This window comes from Heteronotia binoei, chromosome 1 (assembly GCF_032191835.1).
Source record: "Heteronotia binoei isolate CCM8104 ecotype False Entrance Well chromosome 1, APGP_CSIRO_Hbin_v1, whole genome shotgun sequence".
NCBI lineage: Eukaryota > Metazoa > Chordata > Lepidosauria > Squamata > Gekkonidae > Heteronotia > Heteronotia binoei.
In genome coordinates, this window is record NC_083223.1 from 285143064 (window position 1) to 285166327 (window position 23264).

At 56.0% G+C, this 23264-nt stretch overlaps 1 protein-coding gene across 1 annotated transcript; it reads left to right on the top strand.

Annotated features, from left to right (window-relative positions):
* The first annotated feature begins 708 nt into the window (after positions 1-708).
* Positions 709-23264, top strand: CASQ1 (calsequestrin 1). The gene is made up of 11 exons (XM_060256665.1): positions 709-989; positions 6662-6746; positions 7133-7233; positions 8045-8156; positions 10313-10386; positions 11852-11982; positions 18955-19000; positions 19679-19733; positions 20512-20612; positions 21252-21326; positions 22897-23264. Exons 1-11 carry the CDS (start codon positions 747-749, stop codon positions 23053-23055), a joined length of 1182 nt encoding a protein of 393 aa, XP_060112648.1. The 5' UTR covers positions 709-746; the 3' UTR covers positions 23056-23264.

The window sequence follows — 23264 nt, forward strand, 5'->3', positions numbered from 1 at the left end:
GGAGGGGGCTGGGGGAGAACACACACTGAGGAAGCCTTCTCTATCCCCCCCCCCCCCCCAGCAGACACACATGCATGAGCACACACATGGGCCCGTGTGCATGCCTCTCCGCAACGCACACGTGGGCAGGCCGGGGCTCTAAGCGGGTCCTCGAGGTTTAGGGACAGTGGCTGGCCAGGTCAGGGAGTCTGGGCTCCTTCTCGATCGCCCATATACATATATAGGCAGGGAGCGGAGGGGGTGGGCTGTGGGGGTAGTGCCAAATGCCTCGGGCAGCGCCAGCCCCCTGGCCCCTGGGCCCTCCCCCTCCAGCTGCTTTTATGGGCTGCCTGTCACTTCCCCCCTTTGCTTGTGAAGCATCGCACCCCTCGGAGGTGTTGTCACCACCCAGGAGCAGGGTCCCCCTCCCCCAGCTCGCCTGGCCTCCTCCTGTGTCAGCAAAGAGCCAAGACGTCCACTGTGGTCCCCTGCCCCGCCAGCCACCTTAAAGAGAGGCAGGGAGCAGGCGAGGCAGGAGAGAGGGAGGGGAAGAGGGAAGGAAGGAAGGGAAGGAAGGAAGGAGGAGGAAGAAGAAGAAGAAGGAGGAGGCGAGAACCAAGAGGGGCCCCTCTTTCCACGGCCATCTTTTGGGGTGCTGTGATCTCTTTGTCCGCAGGGGAGGGGGAAGGACCACGGACCAGAGGAGCCTCTATCTCTCTCTCTCACTGGGCACCCGCTCCCCTCCAAAGCCTTCCCACCGGATCAGAATGAAGGGGCTCGGGCTGGCATTGGCAGCCCTGCTGCTGGCTGTGGTCAGCCCCCTGGTGTGGGGCGAGGATGGACTGGATTTCCCGGAGTACGACGGCATCGACCGAGTGGTGGACATCACCGCCAAGAACTACAAGGCTGTCCTGAAGAAGTACGAGGTGCTGGCGCTGCTCTACCACGATCCCATCGAGGACACGAAGGCCGCCCAGCGGCAGTTCGAGATGGAGGAGCTGATCCTGGAGGTAAAGCCCAGGGAGGTCTGCAGGGGCCAGAGCGGGAGGGGTGCCAGCAGCCTCCAGGGGGGGCTGGGGACCCCCCAGAATTCCAGCTCAGCTCCAGGCTACAGAGACCAGGTCCCCAGGAGAGAATGGATGCATTGGAGGGTCGGCTCTCTGGCACTGTACGCCCCACTGTGGCCTCTGTTGTCCCCAGACGCCGTCCCCAAACCTCCAGTGGTTTCCCAACCTGGAGTTGGCAACCCTACCACCCCATCCCCGCCAATGGCAGGCGTGAAGCTGCCCAGCCACTGTGGCCCTCATGCTAGCCAGCTTCTGAGCAGGAGGAGGAGAGAGGCAGGGAGTGGCGTGGAGGGAAGAAGACTCCCTACGGGGGAGCAGAGAAATTAGGGGCAAGAGGGAAGAGGAGCTGCCAGCGTTAATGGGGCGGGGGGGGGGGTTGGAAGTTGCAGCCGCAGCGCTTGTGCTCCTTTGCTCCGCGACTCACTGGGTCACTCTGCAGGCTCCTCCACACCCGTCGTGTGGGCAGCTGCAGAACCCAGTGATGGGCTCCACCCAACCCCCGTGGGGCAGGGCCTCTCTCTCTCCGCAGCGGAGAGGAGGCAAGAGGGACTGAGGAAGGCCCAAGCTTGGGGGTGGCTTCAACCCAGCCAGGTGCTTCTGCCGCTCCTTGAGGCCAGTGGTTGGGCTTGCAGGCGCCTGGCTGGACTCAGCACTTGTGCTGTTGCTGCTGCCCACCCGTGCCCGGTTCCTCTGGGTCCATAGTCTGAGCTCTGGGCAAACTAGGTGGGTGGGGGGAGAGTTCTCTGCCCCTCTCAGACTGCTGTGAGAAGATGCTGAAATCCCACCCCACCCCCCACCCCCCGCACCCTCTCTTGGTCCTATCAGACACCCCCTCTGCAGGCAGAAGGTCCCCGGTTCAATCTCCAGCCCCAAAAGGACCAAGAAGGAGGCGACAGGAAAGAGCCGTTGCCAATCACAGGAGACCAGACCTGGGTGGGCCGAGAGTCCAACTGGGGGAAGGGTTCTTCAGGAGGGGCTGGGAGCAAGGAGGGATTTGCAGCCTCCCCCACCCCCCCACCCCCAGAACAGGGGCTAAATCTGCCATCGCCGTAATTGGAGTCTTGCTGGGGCAGAAGGGAGAATCTCACCCTTGCTCTGTCCTTAAAGGCCTGGAATAGTTTCCTTGCAAGTCTTGCACTGGGGGGGCGGGGGTGGTGAGCAGGGGGCATGCCAGCAGGGCTACACGGGGAGGCTGCATGCCAGCCAGGAGTACAGGTTTGTGGAACCCGCAAGGTCTCCAAGGGACTCGGCCGCGGGTGAGACATTCCCTTTAGGGAAGTGCGACTTCGGCATTCCTCAAACCACCCTGCACCACCACCCCATCAGCCAAGGAGAGGGTGAAGGGCAGGGCTGCCAACTCCGGGCTGGAAAGTACCTGCAGATGGGGGGGCGGGGTGGAACCTGAAGAGGGGCGGGGTTGAGAAGGGGCTTCCAAAGCAGCCCTTTTCTCCAGGGGAACTGTTCCCTGTCACCTGGAGAGCTATTATAATGGGGGGGGGGTGTTCTCCTGTTACAGAGATCCCTGGGCTCTGCTCACGCCCCATCCCTCCCCCTCCCCTCCCCGGGAATTCTGGCCTAGGCAGGGAGGGGGGAGTTGCTGCCCTTCTGCTCCAGCCGGGTGTCTCTGCTGCGCTCTCTCCTGCTCTGGCCTCCCTCCTCTTGGGCCAAATGCCTTCATTGCTGAGCCCCCTGCGCACCTTCAGGGTCTCAAGGCGACTTCAGCCATGGTCTTAACCATCGAAGCACCAGCTATTTTGTCAGCTCTCCAGGCGGTCAGTTAAATGGTCTTTTTCAATGGCCTCCTCTGGAGTCCCAAGAGTTGGGGTGGGGGGCAGAGAGGCAGCCACAGAACAGGGAGGATTTGTAGACGCCCAGCCGGAACCTGCAGAAAGCGTCCTGGTGCTTGAGCGGCCGTGTGTGCTTGTGTCAGATCGAGAGCCAGTTTGGTGTAGTGGTGAAGTGTGCAGACTCTTATCTGGGAGAACCAGGTTTGACTCCCCCCTCCTCCACTTGCACCTGCTGGAATGGCCTTGGGTCAGCCATGGCTCTCTCAGAGCAGTCTTTGAAAGGGCAACTTCTGTCAGAGCCCTCTCAGCCCCACCCACCTCACAGGGTGTCTGTTGTGGGGGAGGAAGGGAAAGGAGATTGTAGGCCACTCTGAGACTCTGTCCTTGAAAGGGCAGTTGCTGTCAGAGCTCTCTCAGCCTCACCTACCTCACAGGGTGTCTGTTGTGGGGGAGGAAGGGAAAGGAGGTTGTGACTACTCTGAGATTCAGAGTATAGGGCAGGATATAAATCCAATATCTTCTTCTTCTTCAGCTTAGCTGGCTCTCTGGAGAAGGAGACAGCTGGCCTGAGGGAGAGGCGGGGGGCTCCAAGGGCTTCCTTTGCAGCAGCCAAAGGATTCCCAAGTTTGCGGCTGCTGGGGAGCAGGAAAGCAACCAGGTGCCTGGGAATGGAAGTCCCCCCCAGCCCAGAACACCTGCAAAAGGGTCCTCCCCCTGCCCAGGTTCTCAGGAACCATCTCCCCGGCTGGCCGTCCCTAAAGCAGCATCCTCCACCTCCTCGGGGGCTGGCTGGGGCATGAGGCGGGGGCAGAGTGCCCCTGTTGCCTCCCCCCATGGGCAAGAGTGGCCTGGTTGGCTGACCTCCCTAGAAGTCCTCTAGTGGGGCAGTGAGCGGCAGCAGCATCGCTGGGATGCCTCTGAGCCCACCGGCTCCTTGGAGCAGGATGCCGAGAGTCTAAAATATCCTGGGAAGTCAGCTATTCCCCCCAGTCTGGCTACAGCAGCAGCGGAGGGGGGGCATTCCAGTCCAGGGACTAAGCCACCTTGGGAAGCAGCAAAGGCCTCCCCCCACCCCACAGCTCTGCCATTGCTGCCGCTCCAAGGACACGCGTGCCCACCTGCCCCAGAAGCCCACCTGTCAGTCTGGGGGTCTCCTTGCTTCCCTGTGCTGCACCCAATGGTTTGTTTGTTTCGATTTTTAGCTCGCCTTTCCCATAGAAGAGGCTCAGGGCGGGTGACATCACAAAAGCAATCAACAGTAAGAAAACCTGATTTAAAATATATAAAATCTAAAATTGCAGAGTAACAATCGATACTAAAATGGCAAATTATTTGCCCTCCTGAGGTCCAGTAAGCAGCCCAGACAACCCTGGATGCCTTGTCTAGAAATGAAAAGCCAGCCCCTCTCTCTTTGGCATCCGGAAGTCAGCTTGCTGGTGGGCAAGCAGGGCCAGGGGGGGGCACGGTCTGAGAAAGCAGCTGTTTGGGGCAAAACCGACTATGTGCTCCAGGAGGAGGGGCTGACCCTGGACCCCCTGGCTGTGTCTGGGCAGCAGGAGGCTGTGGGGCTCAAGCAAGGCTGATTTAGCCATTGGACATATGAACCTCTGAAGCTGCCTTCTACTGAATCAGACCCCCCTCGGTCCAACAAAGTCAGTCTTGTCTCCTCAGACTGGCAGCAGCTCTCCAGGGTCTCAAGCAGAGGTTTTTCACGCCTCTTTGCCTGGACCCTTTCTAGTTGGAGATGCCGGGGATTGAACCTGGGACCTTCTGCTTACCAAGCAGATGCTCGACCACTGAGCCACCGTCCCTCCCATTAATTGGGGGGAGCTCCCATTTGCCCGTCTCCACTGCGTGAGAGTCACACCTGGGCCTGCAGAGTGTTCATCACTGGACAGCCTTGCGGAGCTTTCGGAGGTGCCAGGGAACTGCCCGTGCAATGGCGTTGTGCGTTTAACATCACGCCACTCTGGCAGTGTGCATGGGGGGGATGCCGTTGATTGCAGGGAGGCGGGTCCTCTTCAAACAGAGGATGGCGACACTCAGCCAGCAAGTGCTGAACGGAGACCAGCACCAAGGTGGGAATTCGTTTTCTTCTGTCTCTTCGAAATCTGATCTCAATGGTGCAATTTGGTCTGGGTGCTGAAGGCCCTGCCCAGGTCCAAACGAGAGTTCCTCTGAGCCTCTGAGCGCATGCAGACTGTACCCCTGTCACTCCAGCACCAGCCTGGCAGGACAGAAGGAGCCTGTGACTTCCATGCCCACCTGAGCCCCCATGGGAGTGAGGGGCGAAGGGATGTGCCTGCCTGATTGGCCCTCTGTGTCCAGAAACCTTTCCCCTTGTGCATCTCGGGGAGGCTGTGAATGGAAGCAGTGGACCCCAGGGCTTTTCTGGGAGCAGGCACACTCAGGAACGCAGTTCTAGCTGGCTAGGTGTCAGGGGTGTGGCCTAATATGCAAATAAGATCCTGCTGGACTTTTTCTACAAAAAAACCCTGTGTGAAACAATGGTGATGTTAGGGGGTGTGGCCTAAAATGCAAATAAGATCCTGCAGGGCTTTTTCTACCCAAAAAAAGGCGCTGGCTTCAAGGCATTTCACAGCACAAAGGGCCAGTTGCTCTTTGGGGGAGTTACTCAAGGCAAGCCTGTTGAATTCTGCCCCCAAATCACTATTTTTTCTCTTTTGTAGTGGCTGGGTGTCCCCCCCATCCCTCCAAAATCCAGTGGCTCCAATAGATATGTTCAACGGGTTTTTTGCAGAGAAAGCCCAACAGGGACTCATTTGCATATTAGACCACTCCCCCTGATCCCAAGCCAGTCGGAACTGCGTTGCTGGGCCTTCCTGCCTTTTTAAAAAACCATTCCCAGAGATGTTGCTTTTCTCCTCGCTGGGTGTCTTCCAGCCCCAGGAGCCTGGCAGGGGTGAGGGGGAGTGAAAGCAGCAAACAGGTGCAGAGATGAGGAAACTCCCCTGGGGTCCTCCGGAGTCCCTTCGCTCACCGTCCCTTTCTCCAGCAGGCCAGGAAACCCACCCGGGTGGGGCTGAACGCTGGGAATAGGGTTGCCAATCCCCAGGTGGGGGCAGGGGACACCCCGGTTTGAAGACCCTCCCCCCGCTTCAGGGTCGTCAGAAAACGGGGGGAGGGGAGGGAAATGTCTGCTAGGAACTCTATTATTCCCTATGGAGATTTATTCCCATAGAAAATCACGGAGAATTGATCCGCGGGTATCTGGGGCTCTGGGGGGGGGCTGTTTTTTGGGGTAGAGGCACCAAATTTTCAGTATAGCATCTAATGCCTCTCTCCAAAACACCCCCCAAGTTTCAAAACGATTGGACAAAGGGGTCCAATTCTATGAGCCGCAAAAGAAGGTGCCCCTATCCTTCATTATTTCCTATAGAAGGAAGGAATTGAAAAGGTGTGCCGTCCCTTTAAATGTGATGGCCAGAACTCCCTTGGAGTTCAATTATGCTTGTCACACCCTTGTTCCTGGCTCCGCCCCCAATGTCTCCTGGCTCCACCCCCAAAGTCCCCAGATATTTCTTGAATTGGACTTGGCAACCCTAGCTGGGAAGGAGGGGAATGTTCCAGGTCAGACTTCACCTGGGTCTTCAGTTGGCAGCTGGCGAAGCAACAAAACTACCAGGCCCGTCAGTGTGATCCTCCAGAAGCAGCAAGGAAAGCCTTTAGAGCTGCCGGCCACCCCTCCCTGCCAGCAAGGTCCTTTGGCTGCCCCTCAGCAACTCTGAAACATTTGCATTCTCTCTCTCTCTCTCTCTTCTCCCCTTCTCTGTCTCTCTCTTGTCTCCGTCTGCCTCTTCTTCCTAGTTAGCAGCCCAAGTCCTGGAAGATAAAGGAGTGGGCTTTGGCCTGGTGGACGCAGAAAAGGACTCCGCTGTTGCCAAAAAATTAGGTATTCTGCGGAGCTGGCAAGTCCTGGAGGGGGGGGTGATGCTGGAAGTGGGGGGGCTTGCAGAAAAGGGCCAGCACCTAGGCCAGCGGGGAGACAAGGCCATGCAGTGGAGGGGATAAAAGTGCTGGGAGGGGCTGATAAGGTGGCAGGCTGCCCCCCCCCCCCGCCTCCGGCAGGTGAGAGCAGACTGGCAAAGTCAGGCCTGGCTGCCTCCAGAGGGCGCCTTTGCTGGACCACGCCTGGGCAACTTTCCCAGATAGGCCCCTGCCCCAAGGAGCTTGCAAGATGGAGCTCAGTTGTGGGGCTCGGGGGGAGGGGGCTTTTCTGGACCTCTCAGGCAGAGTGTCTGCTGTCCGCTCAGGCTGTGGCCTCCTTCCCTCGCGCAGGGCTGACGGAGGAAGACAGTGTGTACGTCTTCAAGGAGGACGAAATCATCGAGTACGACGGGGAGTTTTCAGCAGACACCCTGGTGGAGTTCCTCCTAGACGTAAGTCCCTCCTCCCCCACACTTGTTGTAACATCACCATTGGAGTGATTCTTGTGCCCCTTCGGCCTTCCCTTTGTCCTGGTCCTCTCCAAACACCCAAAGGTCTCGTCTGCAGGAGGAGAAATGTCTTAATTGTCCAGGGAACAGCCTCAGACAGCAAGGATACCAGGGGTGGCCAAACTGTGGCTCTTTAATACATATGATGTGGCTCTCAAAGCCCCCACCACCCCATTGGCCAGCTTGGAGAATGCATTTAAAGTTAAAGTTGCCCACTTTCCACCTCCCCCTCCCTCCCTCCTTCCTTCCCTCAAACATCTGACGTTCATGTCTTGCAGCTCTCAAACATCTGCTGCTTATTCTATGTGGCTCTCAGGTTTGGCCACCCCTGCTGTAGGCTGATCTTGCACTGAGCAGGAAGTTGGGCTAGACAGCCAGCAGGGTCCCTTCCAACTCTGATTTTGACAGGCTGCCTTCTGCAGTCTGACCTTTGTGGTTCCCTGCGAGCTTGGAGTGCTCTCTCCCCATACGGCTCATGAAGAGGAGTCCAAGTCTTCTTGGTGAACAGCCATGGCCAGCTTGAGCTCCAGACGGGACTCCCAACCCAAGATCCCACCAAAAAGCCTATTTCTAATGGCCTCCTGCACACATCTTCCCTCTTCCCCCCTCCCACTTCCTTTGCTCACCAAATCCTTCCTCATAGAGTCTGCCGTCTGGCACTGGAGGTTGGCACCAGGGATAGGTGCCGAGCTGGGTCTCTCCAACCTCTGGATGCTGAATGCTCAGGCTTTTGACCCTCTCTCTTCCCTGGCAGGTGCTGGAGGACCCAGTGGAGTTCATAGAGGGAGATCATGAGCTGGAGGCCTTTGAGAACGTTGAAGACGAACCCAAACTCATCGGCTACTTCAAGAACGAAGACTCAGAGCGTGCGTGCACGACAGCGGGAGTGGGGAGGGGAGGGCACCTGCCTGGCTGCGCTTCACAGGAAGTGTTGAGCTGCTCTTGTGTGTTTCACAGCGAGGGATAAAAAATTCAGAATTTGCTGCATTGTAGCAGATGTAGTGATGGCCACAGGGATAAGCAGCTTTCAAAGAGGATTAGACAGTTTCATGAAGGAGAAGTCTATCAATAAATGGACCCTCAATGGTCTGACCCAGCAGGGATCTTCAGAGGTTCTTCTCAGGGGAAGGCCACGGCCTCTCTGCCCCGTTGTTGGCCCTCCAGAGGAACTGGCTGGCCACTGTGTGAGACAGGAGGCTGGACTAGATGGACCCTCCCTGGTCTGACCCAGCAGGGCTCTTCTGATGCTCTTCTCAGAGGAAGGCCTTGGCCTCTCTGCCCTGTTGTTAGTCCTCCAGAGGAACTGGCTGGCCACTGTGTGAGACAGGAGGCTGGGCTAGATGGACCCTCACTAGTCTGATCCAGCAGGGCTCTCCTGATGTTCTTCTCAGGGGAAGGCCTCAGCCTCTCTGCCCTGTTGTTGAACCGCCAGAGGAACTGACTGGCCACTGTGTGAGACAGGAGGCTGGACTAGATGGACCCTCCCTGGTCTGACCCAGCAGGGCTCTTCTGATATTCTTCTCAGGGGAAGGCCTTGGCCTCTCTGCCCTGTTGTTGGCCCTCCAGAGGAACTGGCTGGCCACTGTGTGAGACAGGAGGCTGGACTAGATGGACCCTCCCTGGTCTGACCCAGCAGGACTCTTCTGATGTTCTTCTCAGGGGAAGGCCTCAGTCTCTCTGCCCTGTTGTTGGCCCTCCAGAGGAACTGGTTGGCCACTGTGTGAGACAGGAGGCTGGACTAGATGGACCCTCCCTGGTCTGACCCAGCAGAGCTCTTCTGATGTTCTTCTCAGGGGAAGGCCTCGGCCTCTCTGCCCTGTTGCTGGACCTCCAGAGAAACTGGCTGGCCACTGTGTGAGAAAGGAGGCTGGACTAGATGGACCCTCCCTGGTCTGACCCAGCAGGACTCTTCTGATGTTCTTCTCAGGGGAAGGCCTCAGTCTCTATGCCCTGTTGTTGGCCCTCCAGAGGAACTGGTTGGCCACTGTGTGAGACAGGAGGCTGGACTAGATGGACCCTCCCTGGTCTGACCCAGCAGAGCTCTTCTGATGTTCTTCTCAGTGGAAGGCCTCGGCCTCTCTGCCCTGTTGCTGGACCTCCAGAGAAACTGGCTGGCCACTGTGTGAGACAGGAGGCTGGACTAGATGGACCCTCCCTGGTCTGACCCAGCAGAGCTCCTCTGATGTTCTTCTCAGGGGAAGGCCTCGGCCTCTCTGCCCTGTTGCTGGACCTCCAGAGAAACTGGCTGGCCACTGTGTGAGAAAGGAGGCTGGACTAGATGGACTCTCCCTGGTCTGACCCAGCAGGGCTCTTCTGATGTTCTTCTCAGGGGAAGGCCCCGGCCTCTCTGCCCTGTTGTTGGCCCTCCAGAGGAACTGGGTGGCCAATGTATGAAGCACAAGGGTGGACTGGATGGGCCCTTACTGGTCTGATACAGCAGGGGGGCTCTTCTGATGTTCTTATGCTGAGTGGCCCAAGAGTCCATGCATCAGGCAGCCACTCTCTCCTTTCCACCCTGCTTCAGGCTGGCGCTTTCCGCTTGCCAACACTGGCATGAAACCAGCTTCATGTGCCAGGCATATGAGTGCCCGCTAGGCTTATGGTCTGGAAGCCCCCACCTCTTTTTGGTGACAGCCATTCTGGACACAGCAGTATTGGAGGGGGGGCTTTGGAGGCTGGGGGAAGAGGCTTGATTCTGCTCTGCCATAAGAATCTCGCTTCCGTTTGGCCTGCAAGGTGCAGGAATTGCTCCTCAGCACTGCCGGCTCTTCTTTGCTCTTAGCAGACTTGCAGAAGGAGCCCACAGAAGGCAGTCTGGGGGGGTGGGGGGTGTCCCACGCTAACCTTGACATGGCTGCTGAGCTGTTCCTTCCTGCCTCTCTTTTCATGTGTGGCCTCTGTGTGCTCCAGTGGTGGGTAGGAGACTGCAAGGTTTCAGCTGCCCACATTTTATTCTGAGCTGGGGCTGGCCTTGCAAAGAGGGAAGAGCTGACCTTCCTCCTCCTCCTCCTCCCCCCTGCAGATTACAAGGCCTACCTAGATGCTGCAGAGGAGTTCCACCCTTACATCCCTTTCTTTGTGACGTTCGACAGCAAGGTAAGTGGGTGGGTGTGCTTAGAGTGCCATCCAATCACAGATTTAGGGGGCTTGAAATGCAAGAGAGGTTCAGAGGTGGTTTCCCATTGCCTACCTCTGCAAGGCAACCTTGGTGGTCTCCCATCCGAGTATAGACCAGGACTGATCCTGCTTAGTTTCTGAGATGTGATGGGGTTTGGGGTCGTTTGCCATTGGCTACCTCTGCATAGCGACGCTGGGTTTCCATGTTGGTCTCCCATCCAAGTACTAACCAGAGCTGACCCAAACCCGGTTCTCCAGAGGAGAGGCTGGTGCTTTTCACCACAAAGTCACACTGCCCCCCGAGTTTACAAGGTTATGCACGGGATAGAGAAACTAGAGAAAGAAGTCCTTTTCTCCCTTTCTCACAATACAAGAACTCGTGGGCATGCGATGAAATTGCTGAGCAGACAGGTTAGAACAGATAAAAGGAAGTCCTTCTTCACCCAAAGGGTGATTAATATGTGGAATTCACTGCCACAGGAGGTGGTGGCGGCCACAAGCATAGCCACCTTCAAGAGGGGTTTAGATAAAAATATGGAGCAGAGGTCCATCAGTGGCTATTAGCCACAGCGTATTGTTGGAACTCTCTGGCAGTGATGCTCTGTATTCTTGGTGCTTGGGGGGCATAGTGGAAGGGCTTCTAGCCCCACTGTTGGACCTCCTGATGCCACTTATTTTGGCAACTGCATGACACAGAGTGTTGGACTGGATGGACCATTGGCCTGATCCAACATGGCTCCTCTTATGTTCTTGTGTCTGAGGCACTGATGCTCTGTATTCTTGGTGCTTTGGAGGAGCAACAGTGGGAGGACTTCTAGTGTCCTGGCTCCACTGATAGTCCTCCTGATGGCACCTGGTTTTTTGGCCACTGTGTGGCACAGAGCGTTGGACTGGATGGGCCATTGGCCTGATCCAACAGGGCTTCTCTTAAGTTCTTATGAGACAGAATGTTGGATTGGATGGGCCATTGGCCTGATCCAATATGGCTTCTCTTTTGTTCTTATGTGACACAGAGTGTTGGACTGGAGGGGCCACTGGCCTGATCCAACAGGGCTTCTCTTAAGTTCTTATGAGACAGAGTGTTGGACTGGATGGGCCATTGGCCTGATCCAACATGGCTTCTCTTATGTTCTTATGTGACACAGAGTGTTGGACTGGATGGGCCACTGGCCTGATCCAACATGGCTTCTCTTATGTTCTTATGTGACACAGAGTGTTGGACTGGATGAGCCACTGGCCTGATCCAACAGGGCTTCTCTGATATTCTTATTAGTGAAAGAGAGACTGGCCCTAGGTCACCCAGAGGATCCATGGTGGAGGGGGGCTGTCGGATCCTACACCCCCGTTTTGATGACCTGGGATCAAGCTGGGGGCAGCAGTCAGCTCTTCCCCCTCCCTCCTCAGAGGTTTCTGTCCCTCTCTGCCCTCCCTTTCCTCACTGCAGGTTGCCAAGAAACTCTCTCTCAAGCTGAATGAAATTGATTACTATGAGCCCTTCATGGAGGAGCCCGTGACCATCCCGGACAAGCCCAACAGTGAGGAAGAGATCATGCAGTTCCTGGAGGAGCACAGGAGGTGAAGCGGACAGGAGGGGGCAGGGGGGGCTGGAGGAAGACTGAAGAGTCTGGGATTCTTCTGTTTGGAAAAAAAGGTGACTGAGGGGTTCACAAAACCATGCCTTCCAGAAAGCTTCTGATAAAGTTCCTCATCAAAGGCTCCTTAGTAAGCTCGAGAGTCATGGAGTTAAAGGACAGGTCCTCTTGTGGATCAAAAACTGGCTGAGTAATAGGAAGCAGAGAGTGAGTATAAATGGGCAGTCTTCGCAGTGGAGGACGGTAAGCAGTGGGGTGCCGCAGGGCTCGGTACTGGGTCCCATGCTCTTTAACTTGTTCATAAATGATTTAGAGTTGGGAGTGAGCAGTGAAGTGGCCAAGTTTGCGGATGACACTAAATTGTTCAGGGTGGTGAGAACCAGAGAGGATTGTGAGGCACTCCAAAGGGATCTGTTGAGGCTGGGTGAGTGGGCGTCAACGTGGCAGATGCGGTTCAATGTGGCCAAGTGCAAAGTAATGCACATTGGGGCCAAGAATCCCAGCTACAAATACAAGTTGATGGGGTGTGAACTGGCAGAGACTGACCAAGAGAGAGATCTTGGGGTCGTGGTAGATAACTCACTGAAAATGTCAAGACAGTGTGCGTTTGCAATAAAAAAGGCCAACGCCATGCTGGGAATTATTAGGAAGGGAATTGAAAACAAATCAGCCAGTATCATAATGCCCCTGTATAAATCAATGGTGCGGTCTCATTTGGAGTACTGTGTGCAGTTCTGGTCGCTGCACCTCAAAAAGGATATTATAGCATTGGAGAAATTCCAGAAAAGGGCAACTAGAATGATTAAAGGGCTGGAACACTTTCCTTATGAAGAAAGGTTGAAACGCTTGGGGCTCTTTAGCTTGGAGAAATGTCGACTGTGGGGTGACATGATAGAGGTTTACAAGATAATGCATGGGATGGAGAAAGTAGAGAAAGGAGTACTTTTCTCCCTTTCTCACAATACAAGAACTCATGGGCATTCAATGAAATTGCTGAGCAGACAGGTTAAAACGGATAAAAGGAAGTACTTCTTCACCCAAAGGGTGATTAACATGTGGAATTCACTGCCACAGGAGGTGGTGGTGGCCACAAGCATAGCCACCTTCAAGAGGGGGTTAGATAAAAATATGGAGCAGAGGTCCATCAGTGGCTATTAGCCACAGTGTGTATATGTGTGTGTGTGTGTGTATAATTTTTTTGTGTGTGACCCAGAGTGTTGGACTGGATGGGCCATTGGCCTGATCTAACATGGCTTCTCTTATGTTCCTATGCCTGGGGTGGAGAATGTGGGAAAAGAGAATCTTTCCTCTCCCAAATACTAGGAGAGCATCCCGTGACATTGAGGGGCTGAAGGTTTAGGATGAGCAAAAGGAAATACATCTTTCCTTGAATGGGGGCTTGAAATGTGGGATTCTCTGCCAGAGGATGTTGTGACGGCCAGAGGCACAGACAGCTTCAGATGGGGATGAGAGAGATGCATGGAGGGTAAATCTACCAATGGCTACTAGCCATGGTGAATAAAAAGAACCTCAGCATTCGGATGCATTAAAACTTTGAATTCCAGAGCCAGGAGGCCACATCAGAGGAAGGCCTCAGTCTCTGAGCCCTGTGAGAGCCAGTTTGGTGTTGAGGTTAAGTGCGTGGACTCTGATCTGGGAGAATCGGGTTTGACCCCCCCCCCCCCAACTCCTCCACTTGCACCTGCTGGAATGGCCTTGGGTCAGTCATAGCTCTCGTAGGAGTTCTTGAGAGGGCAGCTGCTGTGAGAGCCCTCTCAGCTGCACCCACCTCACAGGGTGTCTGTTGTAGGGGGAGAAGATAAAGGAAATTATAACCCTCTCTCTGATTCAGAGAGAAGGGCGGGGTATAAATCTGCAATTCTTCTTCTTCTTCTTCTTCTTCTTCTTCTTCTTCTTCTTCTTCTTCTTCTTCTTCTTCTTCTACTTCTTCTGTTGCTGGCCCTCCAGAGGAATTGGTTGGCTCCTGTGTGAGACAGGAGCCTGGACTAGATGGACCCTCCCTGGTCTGATCCAGCAGGGCTCTTCTGATGTTCTTCTCAGGAGAAGGCCTCGGCCTCTCTGCCCTGTTGTTGGTCCTCCAGAGGGACTGGCTGGCCACTGTGTGAGACAAGATGCTGGACTAGATGGACTCTGAGCTGGACTCTGAGCAGCCACCAAAGGCCACAGGACACCCCGCCCCACCCGCAAAAAGAGTAGTGGTCCCTGGAAGGAGCCACCCTCAACAGCAGCCTCAGAAACACTTGTTTGTCTCAGGTGGAAGAGAAAAGGTTGTTGGAACTCTCTGTCTGGGGCAAGTGATGCTCTGTATTCTTGGTGCTTGGGGGGCACAGTGGGAGGACTTCTGGTGTTCTGGCCCCACTGATGGGCCTCCTGATGGCACCTGTTTTTCCTGGCCACTGTGTGACACAGAGTATTGGGCTGGATGGGCCATTGGCCTGATCCTGCAGGACTTCTCTTGTATTCTTATGATCGGATAAACATATGGAGCAGAAGTCCATCAGTGGCTATTAGCCACAACATATTGATGGAATTCTCTGTCTGGGTGTTTGTGGGGGGGCAACAGTGGGAGGGCTTTTAGTGTCCTGGCCCCACTGGTGGACCTCCTGATGGCACCTGGGTTTTTGGCCCCTGTGTGACACAGAGTGTTGGACTGGATGGGCCATTGGCCTGATCCAACATGGCTTCTCTTCTGTTCTTATGTGACACAGAGTGTTGTACTGGATGGGCCATTGGCCTGATCCAACATGGCTTCTCTTCTGTTCTTATGTGACACAGAGTGTTGGACTGGATGGGCCACTGGCCTGATCCAACAGGGCTTCTCTTATGTGACACAGAGTATTGGACTGAAGGGGCCACTGGCCTGATCCAACAGGGCTTCTCTTATGTTCTTATGTGACACAGAGTATTGGACTGAAGGGGCCACTGGCCTGATCCAACAGGGCTTCTCTTATGTTCTTCTGTGGCACAGAGTGTTGGACTGGATGGGCCACTGGCCTGATCCAACATGGCTTCTCTTATGTTCTTATGTGACACAGAGTGTTGGACTGGATGGGCCATTGGCCTGATCCAACAGGGCTTCTCTTATGTTCTTATGTGACACAGAGTGTTGGACTGGATGGGCCTTTGACCTGACCCAACATGGCTTCTCTTATGTTCTTATGGTTCTTGCAGCGGCTGTGAAGCCACAGTCTGCCAGCTTCAGGCAGGGAAATTCCAGAGAATTTGGGGTGGGGGGGGGGGGAGGGTGTATTTGTTTTATTTATTTACATTAAAAAAATATTAGCCACCCTTCTACCTGGCAGAAGTTAAGGCGACTTGCAATGCAAAGAAAGCAACAATTACAAAAACAAATCAAAGCCCACAATTTAAAAACTGGTTAGGACTGCTAATGAAACAAAACTAAATGATGGACCCATGAGAGAAGGGGAAGTCTGGGGAAGAGAGGGACATCTGAGAGGTATACTATTTATTTATTTATTTATTTCAATTTATATTCTGCCCTCCCCTCAGGTGGATTACAATAAGAGAGCCAGTTTGGTGTAGTGGTTAAGTGTGTGGACTCTTATCTGGGAGAGCCGGGTTTGATTCCCCACTCCTCCACTTGCAGCTGGTGTCATGGCCTTGGGACAGCCATAGTTCTCTTCTCTGGGAGAACCGGGTTTGATTCCCCCCTCCTCCACTTGCAGCTGCTGGAATGGCCTTGGGTCAGCCATAGCTCTCTTATCTGGGAGAACCGGGCTTGATTCCCCACTCCTCCACTTGCCCCTGCTGGAATGGCCTTGGGTCAGCCAGAGCTATCACAGTGGTTGTCCTTGAAAGGGCAGCTGCTGTAGGAGCCCTCTCAGTCCCACCTCCCTCACAGGGCGTCTGTTGTGGGAGATGATGATAATGGAGATTGTAGGCTGCTCTGAGACTCTGTCCTTGAATGGGCAGCTGCTGTGAGAGCTCTCTCAGCCCCACCCACCTCACAGGGTGTCTATTGTGGGGAAAGAAGATAAAGGAGTTTGTGAGCTGCTCTGAGATTCTGATTCAGAGAGAAGGGCGGGGTATAAATCTGCAGTTCTTCTTCTACTAAGGTTTAAATAAGCTTTAACATTACAAGAATTAATCAAAGCCCACAATTTAAATACCCCCCTCAAAAGCTGATCTCTGCAGTGTGGAGGTCAGTTGCAGTTCCGGGCGATCTCCAGGCCCCAACTGGAGGTTGGCACGCTCACTGTGAGGGGACCTCTTTGAGGAGCTGATGGACAGGCAGCTGTTGGGGAGTTGTGCCCCCCCACCCCCGTTCCACTCTGCTTTGAGCAGGTTTTGCAGGGATTGGGGTCTTCTTCGCAAGGCAACCCCCCTTTCGCCCCTCTGCCTCTGAACGCGGCATGAAAGAGGGCCAGGATCCATTTCCAAAGACCACGGGGGGGGGGGGGCAGGGTTATTTCCCGCTGGTTTTGTGGCACAAGCCCCCCCCCCCCCGCCCCTCCCTCTGCCTGGCAGAGCTGCTTCTTTTTCTGCCTGCCTGCCTGGGCTGGGTTGCCATGGCAGCTGCTCTCGATTCCATCCCTGGGATTAGGGCTGGTTTTTTATCCTCTGCAGCACGATGCTAAGCGGGGGAGGGGGTGTCTCATTTCCTCCCCCTCCTTCTGCTGCCTGCCCCAGAGCAGGGGGCCTCCTGAGATGTCCCGGCACAATCTCCCCTCCACGTCTCTCTCGAAGACGCTGTCTTGGTGACTCACCCCAGTGCTGCCGCAAGGGATGCTGGGAACCTGTCAGGCTTGGGTTGAGTGTGCAACAGACAGGTGGACCGTGCCCCCCCTTTGGCCAGCTGGACTGGCAGACCCCACCCCCAGCCCCACACTGCCTCCCCCCTCACAGGGGATTAGCAGCCAGACCCCAACTCTCCAACGCTCTCAAGGGCAAAAGAGCATAGCCTTGGCCCTCCTCTGCCCCCCCTCCTCACCAGGAGACCCCTGCCATGTGCCCAGTCCCACCTTCCGCTGTGCGCCTGGCAGTGCCCCACCCACCACTCCCTGCCTGGGGGTCTCGGGGGGTCTTCGGGGCCAGAACCCCGAACTCCCTCTGCTGCAAGAGACCCCAGTATCCCAGAGCAGGTGGCCTCCTGAGATGTCCCCTCCACGTCTCTCTCAAAGACACTGTCTTGGTGACTGGAGAGCCAGTTTGGTGTAGTGGTTAAGTGTGCAGACTCTTATCTGGGAGAACCAGGTTTGATTCCCACTCCTCCACTTGCATGTGCTGGAATGGCCTTGGGTCAGCCATAGCTCTGGCAGTGGTTGTCCTTGAAAGGGCAGCTGCTGTGAGAGCCCTCTCAGCCCCACCCACCTCACAGGGTGTCTGTTGTGGGGGAGGAAGGGAAAGGAGATTGTGAGCCGCTCTGAGACTCTTCGGAGTGGAGGGCGGGATATAAATCCAATATCTTCCATCTACCTCACAGGGTGTCTGTTGTGGGGGAGGAAGGGAAAGGAGATTGTGAGCCGCTCTGAGACTCTTCGGAGTGGAGGGCGGGATATAAATCCAATATCTTCCATCTACCTCACAGGGTGTCTGTTGTGGGGGAGGAAGGGAAAGGAGATTGTGAGCCGCTCTGAGACTCTTCGGAGTGGAGGGCGGGATATAAATCCAATATCTTCCATCTACCTCACAGGGTGTCTGTTGTGGGGGGGAGGAAGGGAAAGGAGATTGTGAGCCGCTCTGAGACTCTTCGGAGTGGAGGGCGGGATATAAATCCAATATCTTCTTCTTCTGTGACCTCCAGCCCCCCACTCCCCAGGAAGAAGAGGACTGGACCTCCTCAGGCCCACCACTCAGAAGGGCAAAAGGCCTTTGGGACTCTGGCTTGGCCAGGGGGGTGGTGGTGGTAGAGGGGGCCATGACCCTGCAGGTTCTTTGCTGCCCACTCTGCTCTCCCCCCCGCCTGCCCGCCCGCCTTCCCACCTGCTGCAAGGGGCCGTCTCCTTTCTGCTGCCTTCTGCCTTCAGTTTGGTGTAGTGGCTAAGTGTGTGGACTCTTATCTGGGAGAACCGGGTTTGATTCCCCACTCCTCCACTTGCAGCTGCTGGAATGGCCTTGGGTCAGCCATAGCTCTGGCAGAGATTGTCCTTGAAAGGGCAGCTGCTGTTCAAGCTCTCTCTGCCCCACCCACCTCACAGGGTGTCTGTTGTGGGGGGGGGGGGATGAAGAAAAGTAAAGGAGATTGTAAAGCCAGTTTGGTGTAGTGGTTAAGGGTACTGACTCTTATCTGGGAGAACTGGGTTTGATTCCCCACTCCTCCACTTGCACCGGCTGGAATGGCCTTGGGTCAGCCATAGCTCTGGCAGAGGTTGTCCTTGAAAGGGCAGCTGCTGAGAGCCCTCTCAGCCCCACCCACCTCACAGGGTGTCTGTTGTGGGGGAGGAAGGTAAAGGAGATTGTGAGCTGCTCTGAGACTCTTTGGAGTGGAGGGCGGGATATAAATCCAATATCTTCTTCTGCCTCACAGGGTGTCTGTTGTGGGGGGGGGGGGGAGGTAAAGGAGATTGTGAGCCGCTCTGGGTCTCTTCAGAGTGGAGGGCGGGATATAAATCCAATATCTTCATCTACCTCACAGGGTGTCTGTTGTGGGGGAGGAAGGGAAAGGAGATTGTGAGCCGCTCTGAGACTCTTCGGAGTGGAGGGCGGGATATAAATCCAATATCTTCATCTACCTCACAGGGTGTCTGTTGTGGGGGAGGAAGGTAAAGGAGATTGTGAGCCGCTCTGAGACTCTTCGGAGTGGAGGGCAGGATATAAATCCAATATCTTCATCTACCTCACAGGGTGTCTGTTGTGGGGGAGGAAGGTAAAGGAGATTGTGAGCCGCTCTGAGACTCTTCGGAGTGGAGGGCGGGATATAAATCCAATATCTTCTTCTTCTTCACGTGGCCTTCTCTGTGCCCCTTTCTTGCAGGCCAACTCTGAGAAAGCTCCAGCCAGACAGCATGTATGAAACCTGGGTATGTCCAGGGGGAATGAGGGCAGGTGCGGGTTGGCCCCAGGGGCGGGCAGGCAGGCAGACATTCCACCGCGAAGGGGGTGGTGAGACAATGATTTCCGCCCGACCCTCCAGAGTCCCTGGGCCGCTTCTCCACCTCCTTCTTGCTCGCAGGGGGCCTGGCCATGAATAATGCAGTGCCTCAGTGGAGCTGTTGCCCTTGCTGGTGTAAGAGGACACCCTGTATTGGCCAGCAGAGCAACCGCCCAGTCTTCAGCTGGATTCGTGTCCTCTGGTTCCTGGGAGACCAACCAGCGGTCAAGCAGCAAGTCCCCTTGGCCAGAGCCGGGGCAAAGAAACGCACCTCCCCAAACAAGTGTCAGTGGACCCCAGCTGAGCGCCCTCCGGCAGACCAATCTGGCTGCTGCCCTCTGAAAGGGCATGGCGCCATTCTCCCTTGCAGTGCTGGGCCTCTGGGGCTGATTCCCCGCCTGCTGCTGCTCCCCCCCCCACACCTGACAGAAGTAGCGGTGGGTGGAGAGTTGGGGGCCCAAATAGTCCGTTGATGTGCGGAAGGCCAGTCTCCCAGGGAAGGACTCCTGTGCCAGCCCCACGTGAGCCTCCTTCTGGTGGGAGGCAGGCGCCCCCCCCCTGTGCCTCTGCAGCCACTCACCCCCCCCCCCTTGGCTCTCCCCTCTAGGAAGATGATCTTGATGGCATCCACATTGTGGCCTTTGCCGAGGAAGACGACCCTGGTAAGTGGCCGCAGCCCCCCCCCCCTTCTCTCCCCGGCCTTTGGGGCCTCTGAGCATTTGGGGCCCAGCACTAAATGGACGTCCTTCCACCATGGAAATGGACTCTGAGCCAGTGAGAAGCAAAAGAGAGTAACATCATATTATCCCAGAGAATGGCAGGCAGAAAATGTGCCCGCAGTTCTGTTTGACATCTGCTTTCACACTGGGGTGCTACAGAAATCTTGCAGACAGGCGGTCATCCCCCACTGAGATAGCCTGTGAGCAGCTGGACAGGAGAACCATGGGGCAGGGCAGCAGGCATCCCCATGGGGAACTCTGCAAGGAGGACCCAGCCAGCCTCTGGGAAGTTCCCTCGGCATCACCCGCTCTGCTTCCCCAGTTTGGTGTAGTAGTTAAGTACGCAGACTCTTATCTGGGAGAACCGAGTCTGTTTCCCCACTTCTCCACATGCACCTGCTGATGTGACCTTGGGTCAGTCATAGCTCTCACAGGAGTTGTCCTTGAAAGGGCAGCTTCTGTCAGAGCTCTCTCAGCTCCACCCACCTCACAGGGTATCTGTTGTGGGGGAGGAAGGGAAAGGAGATTGTGAGCCGCTCTGAGACTCTTCGGAGTGGAGGGCGGGATATAAATCCAATATCTTCATCTACCTCACAGGGTGTCTGTTGTGGGGGAGGAAGGTAAAGGAGATTGTGAGCCGCTCTGAGACTCTTCGGAGTGGAGGGCAGGATGTAAGTCCAATATCATCTTCTTCTTCTTCTTCTGCTCTCTCTGGCCACAGATGGTTATGAGTTCTTGGAGATTCTGAAGGACGTGGCCCAAGACAACACAGATAACCCAGACCTCAGCATCATCTGGATTGACCCCGAGGACTTCCCACTGGTGAAGAGGCCACCCTGTTCTTCAGAGGCGGGGAGGGAAGCCACACACCCCTCTTTGAGACCCTCTCCCTGCCGCTTAACACTTCAAAGCAGGGGGGGCCCAAATAATTTGGAGGCTCCCAGCCAAGCCCCCAGGGTTTCAGGGTTAGACTCCACAATGGGGGGGGGGGCTCGCCCCCGGGTTCCTCTGGGCTGGGGGGCAGAGTCCTGCCGCTGTCTGGCTTTCTCCTCCAAAGGGCAGAGATGGCAGCGAGCTCTACAGCCTGTCCTCTTCTATACGGTGGGGTCTCAGGCAGCAAAGTCACCAGTGATTTGAGGCGGGGCATTCTGGGAAAGACAAATGCCCCCCCCCTTGTTTCCCCCACTGGGCCCTCTCAATGGGGATGGGAGGGGTGTTTTGCTGTCCTTCTGTGGGAGAGAGTCACGTGGGGCAGTTTTCCCACGGAAAGAGAAGGTGAGGTTTGGGCAAGACTATTGATCGAGCCCTTCCGCAGCCCTGCTGGTCCCTCCCGGCCGGCCGGCCACTCAGTGTGGGTCTCCAGGGAAGGGCAGAAAAGGGACTGGGCCGGACTGCAGCCCCAGGGCAGAGGGGTCACTCGCTCACGCTTCTCCCCCCCCCTCCTCCTTCTGCCCTTGACAGCTGATCCCCTACTGGGAGAAGACTTTCGACATTGACCTGAACCGGCCTCAGATTGGGGTTGTCAATGTGACGGACGTAAGTACCCCCCCCCCCAGTGCAGCGGAGACCCCGGACTCACCTGAAGCCGCCTCTCTGCAACTTTCTCCCCAGATTGCCCCATAAGCCCAGCAAGGACACGGGGGGGGGGGATGCCTGCTCTTGCAGTCCCACACAACAGGGGGGGTTGCTGCTGCCCTCCCCAGGGTAGCTTTGAATTCCCTGCACAGTGCAGAGGGTTAGACTAGATGACCCTTGGGGTCCCTTCCAGCTCTGTGTTTCAAGTTTCTCAGACCTGCTGGGCAGCCTCCGGCCACTTTGATTTTGGGGACAGCAGATGAGAACAGAGCCCCATTACTCCTTTGGAGGCCTGCCTTCCCCACCCCCACCTCCTTCTTCAGTCCAAGTCTGGCTTCTTTCCCAAACAAATGGGCCCCATTTGGCCCGTTTTTGTTCTTCAAGAACTCTGGACGCATTTGTGAAGAGAACCACATCCCTTGCTCTGTTGTGTACCCTTTGGGAAGGACGGTCGTTGTTGCCTATATACCTCACCCAGCCGGAAAAGCTAGCAGTGAAGTCCCAGGAATTGATACTGCCCTCACTTATTCCCTTTGCCAAAGAAGCCCTGGGTTTCTTTCCCTCCTGAGATGGTCAATGGAAGAGACAGAGAAAGAGAGAGAGAGACAGAGAGAGAGAGGGGGGGAGAGAGAGGGGGAGAGAGAGACAGAGAAGGGGAGAGAGACAGAGACAGACAGAGAGACAGAGGGGGAGAGTGAGAGACAGAGAGATGGAGGGGAGGGACACAGAGAGACACAGACAGAGAGAGACAGAGTGTGGCAGAGAGAGACACAGAGACAGACAGAGAGAGAGAAAGAGACAGAGAGAGATAGAGAGGGAGAGAGACAGAGGGAGAGAGTGAGAGAGAGAGACAGACAGAGAGATGGAGGGGAGAGACACAGACAGAGAGAGACAGAGTGTGGCAGAGAGAGACACAGAGACAGACAGAGAGAAAGAAAGAAAGAGACAGAGAGAGATAGAGAGGAGAGAGAGAGACAGACAGAGAGATGGGGGAGAGAGAGACACAGAGAGACAGAGAGTATGAGAGAGAGACAGAGACAGAGACAGAGAGAGAAAGAGAGACCTAAGCCTCTGGGGAGGGGCTGTGCCTCAGTGGCGGAGCCTCTGCTTGACCTGCAGAAGTCCCTGGTTCAATCCCCAGCAGCATCTCCAAGTCAAAGGGACCAGGCAAGAGGGATGAGGAAGTCCTTTCTCTGAGACCCTGGAGGAGTAGGCAAGACTGCCCTTGAGGGGGTGGGGTGGGGGTTCTGATTCAGTCGGAGGCAGCTTCACATACAGACGAGGCCAGCCCTGCCACTAGACAATTGCCTAGGGCGCCCGCCTTCTGAGGGCACCAAATTGGGCACCCCTGAGACTCTTGGTGACATTATCAGTGTGGGGGAGGAGCCAGAGGTTATCCTTGCCTAAGTTGCCAGACAGGCCCTGCATAGAGGGGAGGGGCATAAGGCCATGGCCCCGCCCAGAGGCCGGTCCCTCCCCCCCCCCCCCCCCGCGGCTGCTGCTCCCTTGACCGGGCCTCCCCTCCCTGCAGGCGGACAGCATCTGGCTGGAGATGGACGACGAAGATGACCTGCCTTCCGCTGACGAGCTGGAGGACTGGATCGAGGACGTCCTGGAAGGAGAGATCAACACGGAGGACGATGACGACGACGACGATGACGACGACGACGATGACGACGACGACGACTAGAAGCGGCCGCCGGCAGCTGCTGGCCCCGGGGCAGGCCCTGCCTGGTGTCCCCCCCTGCGTCACACCTCCTCCCCCCAGAGTGTCACCCAGGCGGCCACCCCAGCAGGGTGCTTGGCCCACCCACGGGTGACGAGCGCCACCAGCCCCCAGACAAGAACACCTTTTTATATTGATCCTCTTCAAGCCAAAGGCCCCCACCTTGTCCTGCC